We start from the raw sequence: 20,522 nt of genomic DNA, 5'->3' as shown, positions 1-20,522 counted from the left end.
AAACATATTAATGAATACTGAGTCACAGGAAGGGCAAATGTGTGTTCTTTGTGCTTCTGGCAATATAGTTAGGCAGAACGAAGTAGAAGTATTTAATAACATTTCCATTCCTACTACAGTAATTTTGGTGTGAATTGGATTGGTTCTTACTGCCTTTCTCTTAGATGGGTTACTGAGACCCACAGCTGCAGCTGGTAATTTTCTGTCTTTGCTGGTTGGAGTGTATAATGGTCTTTGTCTTTTAAAACTGAAGTTTGAGAACCTGTTTGACTTATCTCTTGGGACAAGACTAGACATGGTGAGGAACAGATCATTCTTGGATCCTGGGGCATTGCGAAGGCATTCTTATTTTCAGCACTTAGAAATGTCAAACAAGTAATACAAGCAATTGCAAATACTTGGATAGATTTACTTGTTCATGGATCACCTCTTATGTTTTTGGACAAGTAAGTTGTTTATCCAAATCCTAATTTTTACACATATTAAAGTATCTTTTTTCCTCAATATAACCAAAAGTGAGTATTCAAGAACTGAATAGTAAAAAAAAAACCCAAACTTAAATTAAAAGCTACTTTAATTTGAATTAAGTTTTAGCTACAAAATACTCAGTATATTTCAAGCTAATAAATATTCAAGAATTAACAAATTTGTAATGTTTTTTGTGCACATGACATCATTCATCTTCAATTAAAATTTCCTCTGTTTTGGCTTCATTAAAACAATGTTTTTATTAAGAGTAAAGATATGACAGAAAATACTGATCAAATGCAAAGCATGGTCTAGTCTGGTGATGAGCAGCCATCAGGGTTATTACTCAGAAATGGAAAAACACTTGAAAAAATGCTGGTTTGATTTTTTTTCTTTTGTGCCAGTTAAATCAGTTACATCTCAGTGGTACAAGAATAAGCACTGATGTTTCTTTAGGGTATGAAATTGAGTTTGGCGAACTTAATTCCCAATATTGCCTTATTTCCTTCTTCTATAAAAAGGGTGTCTTGTAACAATCCTGGCTTTGTCTAAACGATGAAAGACTGAAGATGGTTTGCTTGTATAAATCAGTAGCGGTGTGTCAGAACTAGCCAATCTTACGACAGCAGAGCACTCTTCTGTTTTGACATTGGGTTTTGTTTTGGGTTTTTTCAGGGCTAGATTGTTCTCTGGGTCAGAAGCATAATTTTACTCATTCAGTGTAGTATATGTGGTCTTATATTCATTTGTGAACAAAATTATTGGTGGTATAGCTACTATTTAACATAGGTTATATTACTGAAAATGCAGTGACTTGAATTTGATTATAAAGAAAAAAAGTGAGTAAATACTCCTGTATTTCTAAACCCAAGAAGTGGCAGCTACTGATCAGCACCTCTGTGGTTATCAGCACTCTTTCTTCAGCCTCATGCAAAGAATACATGTAAAAAGTTACCTTTGAATACTGACATAAGTGGCAAGAGCTGCAAAGTTGTTCTTCTAAGGGGAAGTGAGATTTGCCATCTACTGCAGCAGAGAGCCAGCTGCCCCTCTGCAACCTCAACTGTCACTAATTCATCTACTAAAATGAACGTGGGTATTAATGAGACTTTTCTTGCTGTGAAGTTGGCTTCATGTCATATCATATATCCTGTGAGAGATCATCCATCATGTTTGCTTCAGAGCACTTCCTTTCTACGTTTTCAAGGAGGAAACAGAAACAGCCAAGGAACACAAACATACTTTTCTCTCTGTGACTGAAACAACAGACAGATGTTCACATTCCTTAGAAAAAACAGTCATTTAGATGAAAAAAATAGGTGCTTTTTTTTTTTTTTCAAATAACTGAAACACAACAATGGGAAATATGGTGGGAAACTTCAAAAAATGAAATATGCTATCACAGAATGAGCAATAAGATATTTTAGTGGAATTCTAAAATCTCTCCACTATTCTACCACAACCTGCAAAATGTAACTATTTATGTATAAAATTATTTGGAATGGCTACTTCCTGAAAAAAATCAAACACATAACTATCATTCATTAATATTACATCTATAATACATTTTGTATTTTTGTTGATGTTTGTACATAATTCAGTGAGCAAGCAAATTTATTTTTAATAACTCCATATGTTTTATTTCTCCCAAACAGTTCCTACAGGAAATTTTGAAAGAGAGCTTGAACTTTTTCTGATTTTTAAGATAGGAGAATTCCTGCAAGTAAATTAAAGAGAGGATGGGGTGGATTTGGGAGGCTGAAAAATACCCTACAGAATCTTAAATTTATGCAGAATCCTTACTTTTTCTATGAATGCATAAAACCTCTTATTCCTTGCAAAGGAATTAGCTACTTTTAGGTTTTAATTTCATGTCAGAACCATTTTTCCAGTCTTGTTCTGACCAGCCAATCTTTTTTTAACAGGCTTTTCTGTGAAAATATAAAAGACTACAGCAATAAAAATGAGTAAGGAAATCACCTTATTTTTGTGAACACTAAATTTCATGGAATACAATAATTTTTAATTACATTTTTTTAATAAGTGTAGATTAAAGATTTCTCTCTTGATGAAGGACATCACTCTTCTTTGTCAGTGCAGATACTTCAAAAGTATGGTGCTTTAGAACATGGAACACAAAACTCCTGAGCTCACAGTTTCAGAGGACAGCACAATCTTAGTGACTTCACATATATTCGTGTATCTATGGTCAAGTGGTATCTCGCACAGGAAGACTAAATTGAGACACGTGTCCTGTAATACGCACAATGAATTAAGTTTCAGTTGAAAGAGCCAAGTTTCACATTAAAGTCCAAACCTATCATCACTAGGTGTGGCGAGAGGAGCTTACACAGGCACATCTCCTGTTCTAGAGAACTGCAAACAACTTAAAGCACGATGGCAACCTGTTCTCTGCAGCCACGTAAGCATGTGCAGCATAGATTAGTTCATTATGCAGGTGTTTGATTTGTACAGGCTTTGGCCTGCAAAACCATGCTGTAATATCATACTCCTATGTTCTGTGACGTGTTTGAATTACACCAACATTACAGGTGAAGACACTGACTAGTGACTTGATAGAAACACAGACATGTGAACAGCCAAAGTTAAATCAGTTCTGGCTGTATGTTAAATGCAAATTAATCTGGGTTTCTTTTATCTTCTAGTATTAAAAATAGAAGCTTATATATTAATGATCAAAATGATACCTATTTCTTTGACTGCCTAGTGCAGTGTTCTGTGTGTACAATTGATTTGTATCCAAAAAAGACACTGACAGCTTTAACACACTTTCTGAATTGATGTGTAAGTGTAATATGTTCCTACTAGTACAGGCTAGACAGAACCACCAGTCTGTGGCTTCAGCCCACTCTTCTGCACTTACTCCATTTCACCCTTGGCAAAGTAGAACCATGATGTTTCTGTCTTGAGCCCTCTATGCTTTATCTGTCTAGCAAGATACTTCAGAATATATATTTACACATTTTGTCCTCTAATATTAAACACCAGACCCACTGAAAATTTCAGAGGATATACGTAATATTTTTCCAACTATTAATATGATAAACCCTGTTAACTTTAGCAAAATCTTTACATGACTGTTGCTTTGATGTACAACATTACAAAAAAGTACAGCCATGGAGCTTTTGTCAACATGCTTTCCTAACCAAAGTACATCATTTTGCAATACCTGCTAAGTGTAAACTACTTGCTTTTGTTCTTTGAACTGTATCGATCTGTTGGGTAATCCAACTTGCTCTTCAAAGGCCCGATAAAAAGGCTGGAGCACTCAAGAAAATAGTACTTTTTAAATTTAGTAACAGTTTGGAGTATTTTTCAAAGCCAGTGAGAAACCTGGTTTGTAACCATGTTAATTCTTTAAATATTACTAAGCATTCCTGTTCTTATAAACATCTAGAAATAAATACACAATCATTAATTTTGAAATAGCATTGTGCTAGTTTTGACTGAGATAGAGTTAATTTTTTTCAGAGCAGCTGGCATGGGGCTGTTTTAGATTTGTGCTGGGAACAGTGGATAACACAGGGATGTTTTTGTTAAGTGCTGAGCAGTGCTGACAGAGTCAAAACTTTTTCTGCTCCTCACCCCATGAGTGAGTAGGCTGGGGGTGCACAAGAAGGGATCCACGCTGGAGCAGTCTATTCCTGAAAGACTGCATCCACGGAAGGTACCCACACTGGAGCAGTTTGTGAAGAGCTGCAGGATGGACTCATGTTGGAGAAGTTTGTGAAGAACTGGCTCCTGGGGTAGGCACCCCACACTGGAGCAGGGGAAGAGTTTGAGGAGTCTTCCCCTTGATGGAGAAAGGAGCCATGCCCTATTCCTTGATGCTGCTGGAGGAGAGAGAAAGTAAAGAATTCGGGAGTAAAGTTAAACCTGAGAAGAAGGGAGGGGTGTGGAGAAGACGTTATGTTTTTATTTCTCATTATCCTACTCTGATTTGATTGGTAATAAATTAAGCTATTACCTCCCCCCCCAAGATGAGTGTTTTGCCTGTGACAATGTGTGAATAATCTTCCCCTGTCCTTCTCCGATACAAATAATTTTTCAGAGATTATCTTAAGACTGAAACTTCATATGCTTGTAAAATTTTCCCATGCTCGTAAAACGTTCTTTAGCAAAGCAGCAAGCCAGTTTTACAACCCCCCAGTAACCACAGCAATCAGCTACAAATAAAGACAACTATGAAAGAGACACTGTAAGATGTATTTGTTTCCCTTCACCTGACTGTTCTGAGATATAAAGAAACCAATGAATACAAGGTTGTATTTATAATAAGCAGCCAAAATGGGCAATAAGAAAGATGAAATTACTCACACGTTAAAAAGGGCAAACACCAGACTCGAGATTCCATCCTTTCTAAATGGCATCTGCTGTGTACACCTTCAGGGAAAATCCCAGTAAGCAGGACAGGACACTGCAACAGCTATCTGTCTTGCTACCAAAACTGAGTGTTGCTGATGTGTTTTTACTGGGAAATGACACCATTGATCATGAAATCAAAACAGTTCATAACTGTAATGAAAATGGTACATGAAAAAAATGTTTCTTAATGAGGATAACAGCTATTTGAATGTCATAGAACACCAATCTAAGATGTTACAATACCAGGAGTGAGGTGTACCCTACAACACTTACTGGAAATTCCAAGTTACATCTGAGCTAAGTTTAAGCAAAGAAATAAACCCAGGCTCTTCTTGATCTGTATAAGTGGTAAGCGTTACCCATACTGCGTGTTACACTACTCTTGGAAACATTAAAATGACAATTTCACAAATGCTCCCATGAATTCCTCACATGCCTGAAGAATAAACAAAACTCTAAAAATACTTAATTGCATCAATTCCCACAATCATTTGGTGTAAACATGTAAGACAGTTCCTAACTCACAGGTGGTTTGACTCTTGGCTGTTTGAATTTCCATATTATCATAGAATAGCTTGGGTTGGAAAGGAACTTAAGATCGCTCCTGTTCCAACCCCCCTGCCATGGGCAGGGACACCTCACACTAAACCATATCACCCAAGGCTCTGTCCAACCTGGCCTTGGACACTGCCAGGGATGGAGAATTCACAACTTCCCTGGGCAACCTATTCCAGTGCCTCACCACCCTTACAGTAAAGAACTTCCTCCTTATACCCAATCTAAACTTCCCCTGTTTAAGTTTTAACCTGTTACCCCTTGTCCTATCACTGCAGTCCCTAATGAAGAATCCCTCCCCAGCATCCCTATAGGCCTCCTTCAGATACTGGAGGGCTGCTATGAGGTCTCCACGCAGCCTTCTCTTCTCCAGGCTGAACAGCCCCAACTTCCTCAGCCTGTCTTCATACGGGAGGTGCTCCGGTCCCCTGATCATCCTCATGGCCTCCTCTGGACTTGTTGCAACAGTTCCATGTCCTTTTTATGCTGAGGACACCAGAACTGCACACAATACTCCACCAGTCACTATGATATTTAAGTACATACCATTAGTAGTGTCTCTGTGGTCCAGCTCGCAGTGGACAGCAGCTGTCCAGTTATAAGTGCAAGGTTTTTCTCAGTCACAAAAGTTTTCCTCAATTAATAGCTATTTAAGTAGTGATCAAGATTAACCACTTCTCAGAACAGAAGAATTAGCACATGAACACAACCATGACTACTGGCATATTTAAAAGGTGGGAGGTGTCAAAAATACGTTGTTGAACACTAGACATCACTCAAAGCAGGAGTGCAGCTGTGTTAGCAAGGAGGGTGAACACCAAACCTGTCAGAAGTGGAGTCTCCATTCTCTTTGACCATTACTCAAAGGAAACACCTCACCGAACTCACTGCATCAGAGGAGCGGGTCAGACAAACGAGGACAAGAGCTATTCTGACCGGCTCCCGGATCTCCCATCGCGGCAACCCCGGCCTCTTCCCGGCCGCAGCCACGCCGCGGAGGCCGCTGGACACCGCTGCTCCCGCCGGAGGGCGGCCCGGGCACTGTGTGAGGCGAGGCTCCGCCCACAGCCAACCGGCGGCCCCCGTTGGGAAAGCGCGGGAGGCAGCGGCGGCAGGAAGGGCCCGCTGTGGTGAGGAGCGGCGGGCGGACCCAGGGCCGGGGACAAGCACGGCGGGGCTCGCTGTGGCTTTTGGGAAGGAGGTCCAAGTCCAGAGAACCCCTTCACCCCTACAGCACGGGCGGCCAGTAACTATTCCTTTTAAATGCTCTGGTTTTAGCATCTGATGAGTGAATACAGTTAAGGATTTGAGAAGGGGTTTCTATCATAGCGAAGGCCTGAACTTCATCATTAAAGTAGAAGCCCTCAGTTTGGCACAGAACAGCCTTATTTGCTATGCTATCAGGAGTTAGGAGGACATCATGCAGCATTTCTCTGTGTGTGCGTATATATATAAAATAGCCAAATTAGAACAGGTGCAATTTTTCTAAGAGCAGAAGTTACTTTAGTTACACCAAAGACTCCCCATTCCACAAGCTATGAACACACTAATACTGTACACTCTCTAAACTGCTGTAATCAATTTTACAACATTTCAATGCTAATAGAGCCAGACATGACTCACATACATTTTACATTAGATTAGCACTGATTTTACTCCCTTTCATTTGCTAGGAAAGAAGGTCACCATATAACAGTTAGGGTTGGAAAGGACCTTAAGATCATCTAGTTCCAATCAAACTGATCAGTATTCATTCACTTACCTTGAACCCTATACAAACACTCCTGTTACTTCTCAATGCCACCCTACAGCGTTACCCTCATTTGTAATCTTGATGAGAATTTTGAATTTAAACACTAAAGCAAAAAGTTATCCAACTAAGCAAAACTTTCATATAGCTTCAGATTTGTGGTACTTAAGCAAGACCCAGGGGATTAGCTACTGTAGTGTTTATTGCAATACTCCCCAGCAAGGCTTCTGCAATGAGTACTTCTTCCAACTGCAGAAGGCATGCGACTTTCACTTCTGACTCATGTTGAGTTGCCCTGGGCCTCAACTTCATTACTGCTCACTTTAAGCAGGACAGAACTTGTTTACTGCTTGAGGAGCTGAAGTTATATGCAAGATCTCAGGCTTTAAGAGTTTGATCTTTACAGGTACATCAAGATCACAGGGTTCTATGTGATCGAATTCACTTCCATTACTAGGCAATAGCTCCTTACCCAAATCCCCAGCTCTGAAGTTCAGGACTTTATTCAGGCCACCTTTACCCAGGAAGCTACACAGCTTTAATGTAACTTAAGGCCACAGTCATGTGCTTTTCGGTTTACATTATGCACACTTTTGTAATGCAAAGATAAAAGACAAGGCTGAGCACACCCAAGTGCCAGATTTTATAGTGCTGCCCTTCTTTTGATCTTAATCATACAACTACAAGCTAATGGGTAACTGGCATATTCTCACTTCCATGTAGTGGGAAAGACTAAGGACAAGTGTTGTATATCCAAGGAAGCTTGCCTTCAGAAAGGCCAGTCTTCCACTTCTGTGAAGTGTTGAAACTGAGTACTGATGCCCAGAAATTTAGCATAAATAGTCACAGTTCTGACCTGTGTTTTAGAAATTACCAAATTGACACAGAACATGAAAAATACAGCCAGCCTTTGTTAGTCACTTCTATGCTTCATGCTCTGGGAACTGTAGTATTGCTTAACTGTGACAGATCAAATCATGCTCCACTACTTAGTAGCAAAGTTATGGCAAGTGTAAAGAGTACCTTACTACTGCAACATGAAAACCATTAATATCCCCATTCTAATAGAGCTGTAAAAGGCCTCTAGAATTGAGATATCTACAGACAGCTCAGCAGACCAAACTTTCAGAAGTTTAGCCTGCATTGCTTTCAGGTCTCCTGATGATGATACATAAGAACAGTAGACAGTATGCTCTTTCCACAAGTTTAATAGAGTTACAAAAGGATACCACTGCTCTATATGCAACACATGTCTAACCACATACACTGCATTGTCACTAAAGTCATTAGGGCTTAATGTACAGATACTGATCATTAAGATTTTCTGTGAAGGTACTGTCAACAGGACAAACTTTCCTTCAAGTAAAAAAAAAAAAGTTACTGCTTATACCTATAGGATGATCCCTCGACTCAGATGCAATGACTTAGTCAAAGTTCAGTAACTGATGCTTGCTCTTTACATAAGGCATACTAGTTTCCATGCAGACTGGAGGTTTATTTCTGCTTGGAGAAATACTCTTTACTTTTGTGAACATCAGGCTTGATTGTGTCACTGCCAGGCTTCCAGCCAGCTGGGCACACTGAAATGATAAGAATGTTTTAAGTCTTACCAGCTGCTCCCCCAGAACATGTTTTTTACATAACATTAAAGCAAACTAGCAACTCAAAACATGTATACGCCTATGCAACATACAGAAGGTGAATTATTCAGTGTAGCAATATGTTAAATTCATTTTACTCATTTACATTTGTTTACTAGGTAGTAGCACGCAAGGAACTTTGTGTTTGACCATGGAACAGAGGGCCCTTTACGCATACACCCATCCCCACCCTGCTTAAAAGCTTCACAGAAGCTTGACAGCAAGGTCACACCAACTCCAGCAGCCTGGATGAGAAAGGCTTTATAAGGATTACAGTTTACTTCTCTGCTCAGATCCAGTCAAGTCTATATTCTCATCTTTAAGTCAACCTTAGTTACATCCTCCAGTTTAAAGGGGAGGGGGAGGAAAAGTTAAACTCTAGTTCCCCTATATGGCTATCAAAATGCTACCAAGATGCAAAGGTTGCATGGCCTCAAAACTGCAGTATTTTTTGGACATGGTCTTCCTCATCTACAGCCATGCAAAGCAAAATGCTTGCTCCACACACAACCAGCAGTCTTAACTATAGTATTGTCAGCTTTTGACTGTTGCTCCACACCTTATTCTGGTCTATCCTGGTTTAGATGAGACTGCAGTACTAGTTCTGGAAGAAAATTTGCCAGCTTTTGGCTACTCCAGGGGCACAGTAAATCCCCAAAGGCTTCGCTTGCATGACATGTGACTACTCCACCATCAAGTATTAGGGACATGTCCTCAGCTGACAGAGGATGGCATACAAATGAAACACTGAATCTCTTCAGGCTAGCACCTAGCCACAATTACAGCTCATTTTAATAAAACCTGCCATTTATGTACCAGTTCTGAAGCAAGCTACATGTGACCAGCAGTCACATGTACTGTACTTTAACCAGTGACAGCCAAAGACTGCTAACACCTGCACAGCAATTTTGAGTTTCCATAACCTTTCAAAACTTCCATCTCCATTGCCCTTTATTTTTTTAAATACCTGCAGAAAAGCTACCAGCCTGAAGCACATTATCGTTTCTGAACTATGGGCACAAAGACTCCGTTTTCCCCTCATCTATCTTCCCCTCACTACATTGTGTCCATGTGTAGCAGGGCCAAAAGTCAGCAGGCTTTCTGGGAATTTGGAGACCTTGTCTAACACTGCATAAAACTTTGCATTAGTATTAATAGTCTCAACTTACCAAATCTGAGAGGAAAGCCTAAATTATGCTTACCCTTGCAGCTTAATTATTACATGTTCTTAATTTCCATCTCAAGTATTTTCTGTATCTAACTGAAAGGGATACAACTACTATGTGCTCAGCAAGCCACCCAGCACCAAACTGATTTAAATGGTATTTCAGCACAATTAAGTGGAAATTAAGGACAATTAAGTGGAAAAAGACAGAGCACTATGGTGTCCTTCAACAAGTAGCTTTACAGAACCAGTGCCATTTCAGACTGATTGCTACATGTACTTAATACCTGCAATTAATACATGTACTGCATACCTTTCTGCAAACCTTGATTTAACCTGCTTTGCTTTGTTAATACTGTGCTCTAGAAAAACACACTCAAGATTAGAAAGAGGAAGAACTCTTACCTTCTCCATGCTTATCTGTAAACTGGAAGGCCTGGACAAGCCTGAGGGTTTCATCAACAGAACGGCCAACAGGAAGATCATTGATTGTTATCTGCCTCAAGATCCCCTTCTCATCAATTATGAACAGGCCCCTAAAAAAAAAAAACAACAAACCACAAATAAAAAACAAAACAGCCCCAAAGTTAAACACAGCTTTCAAAAGACTCAAGCTCAGTATTCCATTATGGCAGTAAGTTGTGACATCTGTATTACTACCTCTTCCTAAAAACTAAAGCCTTTGGTGTATGCATAGCACAGGAACATTAGCAGCTGAAAGCCTAACATTCAGCAGGAACTAGGAGGAACAGGAGCCAAGTCAAAACACTTAGGCAGGAAAACAGTGCTTCCTATTTAAGGAAGATACAAGCAGAGAAACAAAGTGGAAGAGAAGCCCAAGGAAAAAAGTGAAGGAGAGGCATTCTTATATACAAAGAAAAGCTACACACACTGTTCTCAAAAACCCAACCCAGCAATGGCTCATCATTTATTCCTCCAAGGTCATGTTAAGAATTAAAAGAAGTTCAACTCCCTTTAAGGGAACAGTCAACTACAAGATACAGATTAATTAAAACCCAAGTTGTACTTGGGTTTAAACTACTAAATACCTGTAATCACTGCCTTCACTATGTATGTCTTGCATTACCAACGTTTGCAGCAGCTCACCTGCAAGAGACTTCCACTGTGAAGATCGGTAACCCAAGGGAAGCAGCAGGCATTTCTTCTGCTTACCAGAACCATGAAGTCTAAATACTGAGAACTAAGCAGCATCTCCCCTTGTAGGGATATGTCTGACAGTCTGAAGCAGTTTACAACTAGAGTAGCTAATAGCTTCAGCTCGCTGTAGGTGTTCAAATATACGCAAGCTGCGTTCACCTGACATGCTCTATTGCACCATAGAACTTCAACAGCAAGTTTACCTTTTGCACCTTACCTGTATGCAATACCTTCATCCTCTTTAAGTACCCCATATTGTTTGGCAATGGAACGGTTTGTGTCTGAAATCAATGGGATTTTCATAGTACCCAAACCTCCCTGTTTCTTTGGAGTGTTGATCCTAAAAAAAAGGCAGTTCAAATGTTATAAACAGTTCATTCTAAACTGTCCATGTAAGGTATAACAGAAGCTGATCCCTTCCACAATATCGTACTTGGCTTGCCACGAGGCAACAGATAACCCGTATCCTCAGATCTGTTCAGAAGCACTTGGTGCTACCAATACTTCAAGTGCCTTTGATACTTCAGTAAGCAAGTTTCAATACACTCAGGATTCAGTTCCTGCAAGAACCGAGACCAGACAGAACATCCTGTTAGGTTAAGAGGCCAATTCTTACCAGGCAAGGTGACAAAAGTGAGAGTCAACAGAAGCTCCAATTACTTCACAGTTAATTTTCTTGAATTCATCGGCTCTGTCACTGTATGCAATAATTTCAGTTGGACAGACAAAAGTGAAGTCCAGGGGATAGAAGAAGAACACAACATATTTTCCTGGAAGAGCAGTACAGCCAGTTAATCTCTCCTACCTTTACAAGGGATGTCATACTCAATATCAACCATTCAAATACCGGTAGAAGAGAAAGGGCTTGATACAACTTTAAAGATCAAATGGAAAACTACAGATGCCTCTATTTTAAGAGTTGCTATATAGGTGGCAAGCCCATAAAGCACCTTGGGGGATTTGTAATTCAGACAAATACCATTTACGACAGTATTCAAGGCCACTCTACAGCTAATAAAGAGCCCAACTCAGTCTCCAAAACTAGACTGTTATATTTGACCAGGAATGCCTATCTCCTGGGTCTACTCCCATGGGCCTTCCCAGAGTACACACACTAGAAGACCCTGTGATTGACTAACAGGAGTGCAGCAATACCACAGGTCTGAAAGGCTACAAGACAAGGAGACATTTTAATTGAGTGGGTGACCAGCCTATACCTACTCACCACCCTCACACAATCCAAGCCACAGCATCTTTAGAAATCTCTTTCTAAAGCCATCCACATTAGTATTCAAATACTTCAGGCTTTCCCTTTGATTTTAGTAAGTTTTTTTGGCAAGGCAAACATTTTACTAGTACTCTAGAAAGGAACTTCACTAGTTAGAGGAATGAAACCACTTTCCCATTGACAGTCTACAAGAGATTTTGCTGGTTCCACATGGTTTGAAGATGTTACACCAGTCTCACAGTATGACAGGACAAACACATCTGATCCAAGAATACAGTTTAGAGGCATCTTATGCTAATTACCCACAACTCCCACAGCTGGGACATTCAGCCATGCTGCTGACAGCTTCCCAAGCACAGTCCAGCTATGCCTGAGAACCACTACACAAGTGGTGTATTTCAGTCCACTGACAACTGGTCACTATTACTTCAAAACCAAACTGAGATGTATCCACCATTACATATAGCTAGATTAGAGAAGCACAGAAGCTTACCTCTATAGTCAGAAAGTTTGACATCTTTGAACTGTCCATCTGGCATCACAGCTGTGGCAGTAAAGTCAGGGGCTGGTTTTCCAATGAAAGCGTTTCCCGAAGACATCTTGATTTAATCTACATAGGGGTTAATGACAATACAGTTTAGATAATAGTAGGTTTACACCTGGAAGTAAGCATTTATTCAAAGTATCCTATCAATCTAGACTGAACCCTGAAGACAGTTTTCCAGCATTTGGTCTTGCAACACAAGGCTTAAGAGTGAAATTAGTTCTGTCACCTGGATAGTCCAGTCAACGCACTAACTTCTCCCCTCACTCTACATATCCAGATAAACCTGCTATAAACACTACTAGCACTTCACAATCTGTGGTTCATTCACCTTCTAATGATACAGTAATAGTGATCTTTGACCAGGAACAGCTCAAGAGTCTGGGACAGGGCTAGCTCAGAATTTCAGTAGTACTCTGTAAATCTTTCCACCCTCCCATTCCACTCTGGTGGATGAGCTAAAGTCTAGTTGTACTTTCGGTTTGGTTTTTGGCGGGTTGGTTTTGTTTTTTTTTTGTTTTTTTTTAAAGACTTTTTGATGAGGAGACCCTTGTTCAATTTTACAAGGGAATTTAAGTCCTCAAACTTTATCCTCCCGTTGATTCCAGAACAAAAGAACTTTTGTTAATCCCCAGAGACCAGTGCTCTGCATAACTCCAGCCTTTCAAACAATTAAACCTTGTTTTATTTGTGACAAGACTCATTGTATACATGGCAATCATATCCTATGTTAGCAATTAAAATTTCACCAAGTCTTAAACCAGTACAGCCAGGTTGTCGTCCGCCCCCCCCCAAGTCTACTGAAAAAAGTAAGAGGGCACACAAGGACAAGAGAACTTTACTTCTGGCTGCCTGCCCTAAAAGCCAGTCATTTGCAATACGCCCTGTACAGTATTTTTGCTCTGTCTGGGAATGCAGTGGATCACTTTAGAATTCCAGTTACTTCCATAGCATAAGATTATCTATTTGACTGATTATGAACCTGGTTTCTTCAACTCGGAGTCTTAAGTGATTTCACTTAAGTCATTCCCTACACTGCTACAAGCACTAGCTGCCTTGACAATAGGAAAAAAAAAAACCTCTGAAGGTTAGCATGAGTCTCATGTTACTAATGAAAGCTGAGATTCAATGATTTTTCCAAGTCCTGCCTGCAAGGCACCAAGTCCATTATAAAAAGGGTTGAGAACACCTACCCCATTTCTTGGCTCTTTCTCCCTTGCCAGCCACTTTCTTCCTGAAAAACTAGCCTGTAAGTCATAAGCATTTAGCTTTCAATCCAAGTTTAGTATTTTTAGTAACGGTTTTACATTTGAAAGGGTATCTTCAATACCCTGACAGTATACAGACAGTAATCAACTACCTCTCAATTTTCATCTTGAGGAGTGTCAATACATTCAGCATTTCTAGCTGCTTTTTGCAATAAAATTCTTTATCCATGTGTTAACACAAGGGTTCAGTCTTCAACTGCAGCAGGCTGGGAGTGCGACTTACAAATGAAGGTGGCCAGAACTATCAAGTGCTCACACAATTGTACAGGAGCAGCCTAGCAGGAAGGCATTAATAATCCCTCTGCCAAGCATCACATGTGACAGGTGTTGCAGGTGGAATTCTGAAACTGCAGCTCTGTAGTAGGTACAGGAGGACAGCCACTGCACAGTATTTACTTGAGATGCTTAAAAGTAGCAAGTTTTATCTCAAAAGCAAGAGCTGCTCTTGTCTGGAGTGCAGGACCTCACATTTATTTTATCACTGAATCACATTCTTCTCCATTACTCAAACTCAAGGTCATCCATCTGCTCAGTACTATGACAGTCCTATATTTGTTCCACCAGCAATCCCTTGGAGTATTTACTATGCATTCAATGTCAAAAGCTGTCAGACTGCTCTTTGATACTTCCCCTTTCTAAGCTGCAAGTTACTGCCCTCTTTTTAGTTTACATGAGTATTTTTAATACTGGCAGGAGATTTCAGTTGTCTTGTACTGCAGGAGAATCATCTGCTTTCCTCAGAGCACTGACTGACTGGCCAACATTTCTGGTTTTCTGTGTGGGGTGAGCATGTGTTTTCACATGCTCTGATTGGATTTTTAACCACAGCATTTCCTAATCCACAGAGGAACAGACCAGACTCAATGTTATTTCATAGAGCCATAGAATTGCTTAGTTTGGAAGCAACCTTCAAGATTGAGTCCAACTGTTAACCTGGCACGGCCAAGTCCACCGCCAAAATACACCCCCAAGTGCCACATCTACATGTCTTTCTAAATACCTCCAGGAATGGCAACTCAGCCACCTCCCTGGGCAGCCTGCTCCAATGCTTGACAACGCTTTCAGTGAAGAAGTTTTTCCTAATATCCAATCTAAACTTCCCTTTGCACACCTTAAGGCCACTTCCTCTTGTCCCACTGCTTGTTACTTAAGAGAAGAGACCAACCTCCTGTGAGGTAACTGTAGAGACAGGTCTCCCCTGAGTATCCTTTTTCTCCAGACCAAACCGCCCCGCTTCCCTCAGCCACTCCTTCACTAACTTCATTGCGCTTCCCTGGGCCTGCTCCAGCACCTCAATACCTCTTGCAGTGAAGGGCCCAGAACTGAACACAGTATCCGAGGTGCACCCTTCACCAGCACCCAGTACAAGAGGACGATCACTTCCGTGACCCTGTTGATAAAAGCCAGGATACTCCTGGCCTTTCTGGCCACCTAGGCATGCGGCTGGCTCATATTCAGCTGGCCGTCAACCAGCACCCCCAGGTCCTTTCCCCCCAGGCAGCTTTCCACCTACTCTTCCCAAGCCTGTAGCACTGCACAGGGCTGCTGTGACCCCAGTGCATGACCTGGCACTAAGTCGAACCGATCGCTCTTCTTTCTAGACAGAAGGGTGGACACTGCCAATCAAGTACACTTGAATCAGGTCAGAACATCTTTGTTGCTCACAGCCACACACGGCCTCAATTATCTTCAACTTGCAATTATAATAAGCCAGGCCTGCACTCTTAGCCAGCAATTCATACCTTTAGGACATCCTGAACAAACGCGAAAGGCCATTTCAAAACACACCACCCACCTTCCGCTTTGCTACCTTCAGACTGCCACCAAAATGCGGTTAAACTACCGGGCTGCGGTCACAGAAAAGCGATATCGCCACAGACCTCCTGGGTTCCAGCACGCCGCAGCCAGCTACACCCAGACCACGGAACGCGCTTCGCTGAAAAACCCTCTTACGCCAATTCTAAGTATTTACCTGCGCAGAAGGCCACTACATCGCCCTGCTACACGGAACACCTGCCACCGTGTATGCTCTACCAAGCCGAATCCAGCATTAGTTTGAGGGGTTTTAAGGATTTAGAAGCGAGAGGCCGAGCCACGGCTTCCAGCGCAGCGGGACGCAGAGAAAGCTTCGCTCCCAGCCTCCCCCTGCGGCACAATAGCAGAGCCGATAAAGGCAGGGTGCAGGGAAGTTCTCTGCGGTCGTGTGTCGTCGTGCTCCCGCAGAAAAGAAGGGGAAAACCGCACAAGGAAAGAAAGCGGCGCTCCTTAGGGGGCGCGATACGGAGCGAGAGCTCGCCCTTGAACGCTGCGCTCAAAAGCCCATCCGCGCAGAGGGGGAGGGGAAACAAACCCAAATAAACGCAAAAAAAACCAACCCAAACCAACCAAAAAAAAAAACGGAAAACACAGACTGCTCAAAACCCTGAACCAACACCACCCTGCAGCACGCACGCGGCCCGCTCCCCCGGACTTACACAAAGCGCCTCCTCGCAGCGCGCACCCTCACTACAGCACCCGGCCGACTCAAACTGCGGCAGCTCCCCCCGCACCGCCCGCTTTATAGCCGCCCCGATCTCGCGAGGAGAGCCTCTCCCAGCCCGCCTCGGGCTGCCTGCAAGGGCAGCATGACTCGGCAGGTTTGTGCTGGTTCCCCGACGGGGATAAGGTGCCCCTTATCTGAACGGAGACACTGCGGCGGGCTGCTGGAAAGCAGCAAAGGAATTCGAATAAAGGGAGATAATGCGGTGGATGGGGTCCTGGGAGGTGCCGTGGAAATGGGCAATGTAATGGTTGTAAACAAATAACGGGAAGATGATTCAGGCGGCTTATTGCAAGAAGAAACTGCTTTATTAATGTCTTAATAGGTCCAAGCTATACATATGAAAAGTCATCAAAGAGGCGAAGGGTGGGCAGAATTTTGAGGGAGAGTAAGAGATGGCTGGCACATCATTGGGACGGACTGGACCTGGTGGTGATTTCCGTAAAGCCAGACTTCCTCTTACAGAGCAGTAGGCGTTCCCAGTGTTAACGCAGGTCAAATCTTTTATCCTCTCATTCTGCATTACCAACTTCCTCCTCAACCTGAAACTGATTCCCAAGCTTTCACTGATCTCCTTCAATGGGAAGACTGATCCAAGTCGTGCAAGTCAGCAAAAAGCTTAAAACTAAAATAAGAAATCAAAGTCTAACCTCTGAGCTTTGAGGAGTAGGATGGAAACTCTTAGACACAGCTACAGTTACTCACTTCAGGGAGTTTTGCATCATTCACAGAGTGAAAGCAATTCTGAGGAACACTTAGCATCTGTGAATCCTTACAAACATTGCGTTTGGAACCAAGACTGAACTGAAGTAGTGTGGTGCTTTTTTGAGGACCAAACCCTGAATTTAAATATAAAAGCTTTATTAGACAATGAATACTAAAGGCCATTAAGGACATATCCATGACAAGCTGCTTGCTTTAGTCAAAAGTGATAAGGTGTTTATCAGCTGATTTTTACTCATCTATTTTGCAGTTTACAGCTGTGTTTCTTCTACCTGTTAAAAACTTGATTATAAATTGTAATGTGGAGAAAACCATAAAGGATTAACAAACTTTAAATGTTTGTAATCTGCATCACTGTGTAGTGTTGCTGGGTGATCATACCCATATGGTGATTCACCCTAGAGACAACTGGTTTCAGTTCCAGGTGAAATTAGTCCTTAAATAATAAAAGCAAGTAACATGCATACATGTACTTAAGAAAAAAAATCTGCATTCCCCTTAATGCAAATAATTTATCTGCTACTGTTTCTGTTGCTATAGCATACTTAGTCTTTTACAAAAAGAAATGTTACTTTCTTAACATCAATGCTGTGATGGCAATCAACATCTATAAATTGAGACATGTATATACCTACCTATTAACCCAGGCATGTAAATGAACCTATCAACCCCTGTTGACCCGAAAGGTCAAGCAGTCCTAATTAAAACCACTAGAACAATGTAGTCTTACTGCATCTCTGGCAAGTTTACCAATGGACAAAGCAGTAATGACTTTCTCATGGCTTCAGACTCCCTTAATGCTTGTGCTCATTTCTCATACTTTCAGATGCATAATACACCCATTTCACATAGCTGCCACAATGCAGTTTGTTCCAGGTTTGCACCTTAAGCATTACATTTCCATTCATATGTCCATGGCCTCATTATTTTTTATTAGTTTCTGAGCTAGTCTTTCCAACATCAGTTTCTGTAGGTTTTGGAGCGGTAACTTGCCACAGCCACTCCTTGTTCATGAGCAGATGGGTTTCTGTAGCCTCTTTCAATCTTTAGATGCAAGATACTACCTAGATTGAAAAAAAAAAAACAAAACCAAAACCAGACTTCTCCAAGAGAAACACAGCATGTCTGCCCAAGCAGGTGATGGAATGACAAGAGTTTCCCATACTTTGCTTCTCTACACTCTGTTCTTCACACAGTGGCTTAACCACGCTCTAGTATTCTGCTAAAACCGCTGCTAGACAGGATAAGCTCGTACCTGGTTAGTGTGGAGCATCAGGAGCCCAAGTGCAGGCCTCTTTGCATCCAAACAGATATGGCCACAGTAAGCGATTTATGTATTTACATGAGGAGCTGGTTGGCCCTGAAGTGTCAGAGCACTGAAACTACCTGAAGATTTCTAACTTGGTAACCATGCCAGGTTTTGCATGGATCATTTTGTATCTCCCATGTACATTGGGAATGGGTTCCTGATATGAAAAACAAAACCCCCTCGTGTAAAAACAAAGGCAAAGAAATAGGTCCTATATGAGAACACTACCACACATTTAGGTTTCCACACATTTTGTCAGAAGAGAATTTGGGGATCTTATGCAAGCGTATCCAGGACTTCTAGAGTAAGATGAACTTAGAACAGCAGTGTCATCTGGGTTTGGGCAACACTGGCACACCACTTGAGCATATCCATGTTAGTGCAACAGTGGAGATGATCCATGCATGCCCTCTAAAGCAGCACTTTAGGACATCATCACACATGTTCTGTAGAGCTCATCACTGCATGTGCAGAACGTCCGCTGAATCCAGAACATGCTGAGCCTCCTGTATACATATCAGGGGTACAGGAAGTGTAAAAGCCTGGCCACATGGGACATTATAATATAATATATGCAAAAAGTCACCTGAAAACTCAAAGCTCACATGTTCCCAAGCCGTGGGGCATTTATGCACAAGCAGCTGGTGCACAATAGTTTTAATCAAAACAATTACATATTATTAAATATACAATGCATGTGTTGGCTTTCCTTGTTTTGCTCAAGTGAAGACTGTTTCTAGGTCAAAATGTTTTGCATTACCTCTTCCTGCTCTGCATATCCTTTTTTTTAATTTAAATTAACAAACTTTGTTACTGTATGTTTGAATAATCACTGTCTTTTGATGGCAAAAGGTTACAGTCTTTCTTACCTTTTCTCTCGTACTCCCTATTACATTATTGAAGGCTGAGGTTTATTAGTTTCCACGTGATCGTCATATAATTCAAGCATCTTCTGTTGTATTAAGACTATGGATTTTCAAATAGATTTATGACTGACAGGATCGCCATAAAGATAAATCAAATCCAGCAGCGGTTCCTCCCCCTTTCTTCTTTCCTCTTCTCAATTTTCTATTTCCTGTTATTTTTCTTTGTCATCTTGTCCTTGCACTCTGCTTCCACTTTCCTGTATTTGCTCAAAACAGGCTGTGCAACAGAAAAAGCTGGTCACGTGCATGCCCAAGGGATTCATTAACCTTTGTGCCTTTAAGCCTCCTGAGCAGGTTGAGTCAGAACAGCAAAAAATCTGCAGCAGAATTACCTTTCTGGAAATAAGTAACAGCCTCTTCAAAGCCCTGTTGGGTATTTTTATTGCCTTATTTCTCATCTAATCGTACTGTTTTCAAATTTTGAATGTTTGTAAGTTATTTACAAAAATGGTAGCCTGGAGTAAAAGTCAAAACTGTTTGGTTTGGGTTGTTTTGTGGTTTTTTTTGTTACATTTAATATTGGGTGTGCAGTCTTCTCTCAGTTGCAGGCCACAGTCCGCTCCAGTTGCAGGCTGCATCTGTGACTACAGTAGTAAGGTTGTACATACCCGTAAGCAAAACTATGCTGAAATCAGTTGGCTTTAATCTTCCTTTCAGTCTCGCTGGGATGAGGACATGCACTCCTGAGCACCTGCAGCAGAAGGAACCTCAGGCTTTTCAGAAAGTGCCACTTTCTTTTTCCGCACTTTTCAGCACAGAAGCTGAAGCAAAACCAGTGTGACCGGCCTTGCACTTCAGCTGCATTCTTGTTATTTAGGGCTGCGAATAAGAGTGGGGAAATTCTGTTTTTCACCAGTTAAAAC

General features: G+C 41.4%; 1 protein-coding gene and 1 long non-coding RNA gene across 2 annotated transcripts; both read right to left on the bottom strand.

The window, feature by feature from the left end:
- Positions 1-2,156: 2,156 nt before the first annotated feature.
- On the bottom strand, positions 2,157-6,247 carry LOC133268409 (uncharacterized). The gene is made up of 2 exons (XR_009743065.1): positions 5,929-6,247; positions 2,157-5,428 (listed from the first exon to the last, which is right to left on the bottom strand). It is a non-coding gene; the product is annotated as an uncharacterized LOC133268409 (long non-coding RNA).
- A 2,102-nt stretch (positions 6,248-8,349) lies between these two features.
- PRDX1 (peroxiredoxin 1) lies at positions 8,350-16,774 on the bottom strand. Its single transcript, XM_061451423.1, has 6 exons — positions 16,637-16,774; positions 12,844-12,960; positions 11,739-11,892; positions 11,340-11,462; positions 10,370-10,500; positions 8,350-8,739 (listed from the first exon to the last, which is right to left on the bottom strand). The coding sequence occupies exons 2-6, from the start codon at positions 12,947-12,949 to the stop codon at positions 8,654-8,656; spliced, it is 600 nt and encodes a 199-aa protein (XP_061307407.1). The 5' UTR covers positions 12,950-12,960; positions 16,637-16,774; the 3' UTR covers positions 8,350-8,653.
- Between the last annotated feature and the right edge of the window lie 3,748 nt (positions 16,775-20,522).

This window comes from Pezoporus flaviventris, unplaced genomic scaffold (assembly GCF_033815535.1).
Source record: "Pezoporus flaviventris isolate CSIRO_AGI_PZ_B2104156 unplaced genomic scaffold, CSIRO_AGI_Pfla_v1 ptg000013l, whole genome shotgun sequence".
Lineage (NCBI taxonomy): Eukaryota > Metazoa > Chordata > Aves > Psittaciformes > Psittacidae > Pezoporus > Pezoporus flaviventris.
The sequence above is the reverse complement of the archived record's forward strand: the minus strand, read 5'-3'. Positions and strand labels throughout refer to the sequence as shown.

Bases quoted from the DNA above. Each gene is read 5' to 3' on its own strand.
- PRDX1 (XM_061451423.1), bottom strand. From the start codon at position 12,949: ATGTCTTCGGGAAACGCTTTCATTGGAAAACCAGCCCCTGACTTTACT. The intron at 11,463-11,738 runs GTAAGAATTGGC...CCTTTTTTTTAG, and splicing joins CACTTTTGTCACCTTGCCTG to GATCAACACTCCAAAGAAAC. The intron at 10,501-11,339 runs GTAAGGTGCAAA...TTTTTTTTTTAG, and splicing joins GATGAAGGTATTGCATACAG to GGGCCTGTTCATAATTGATG.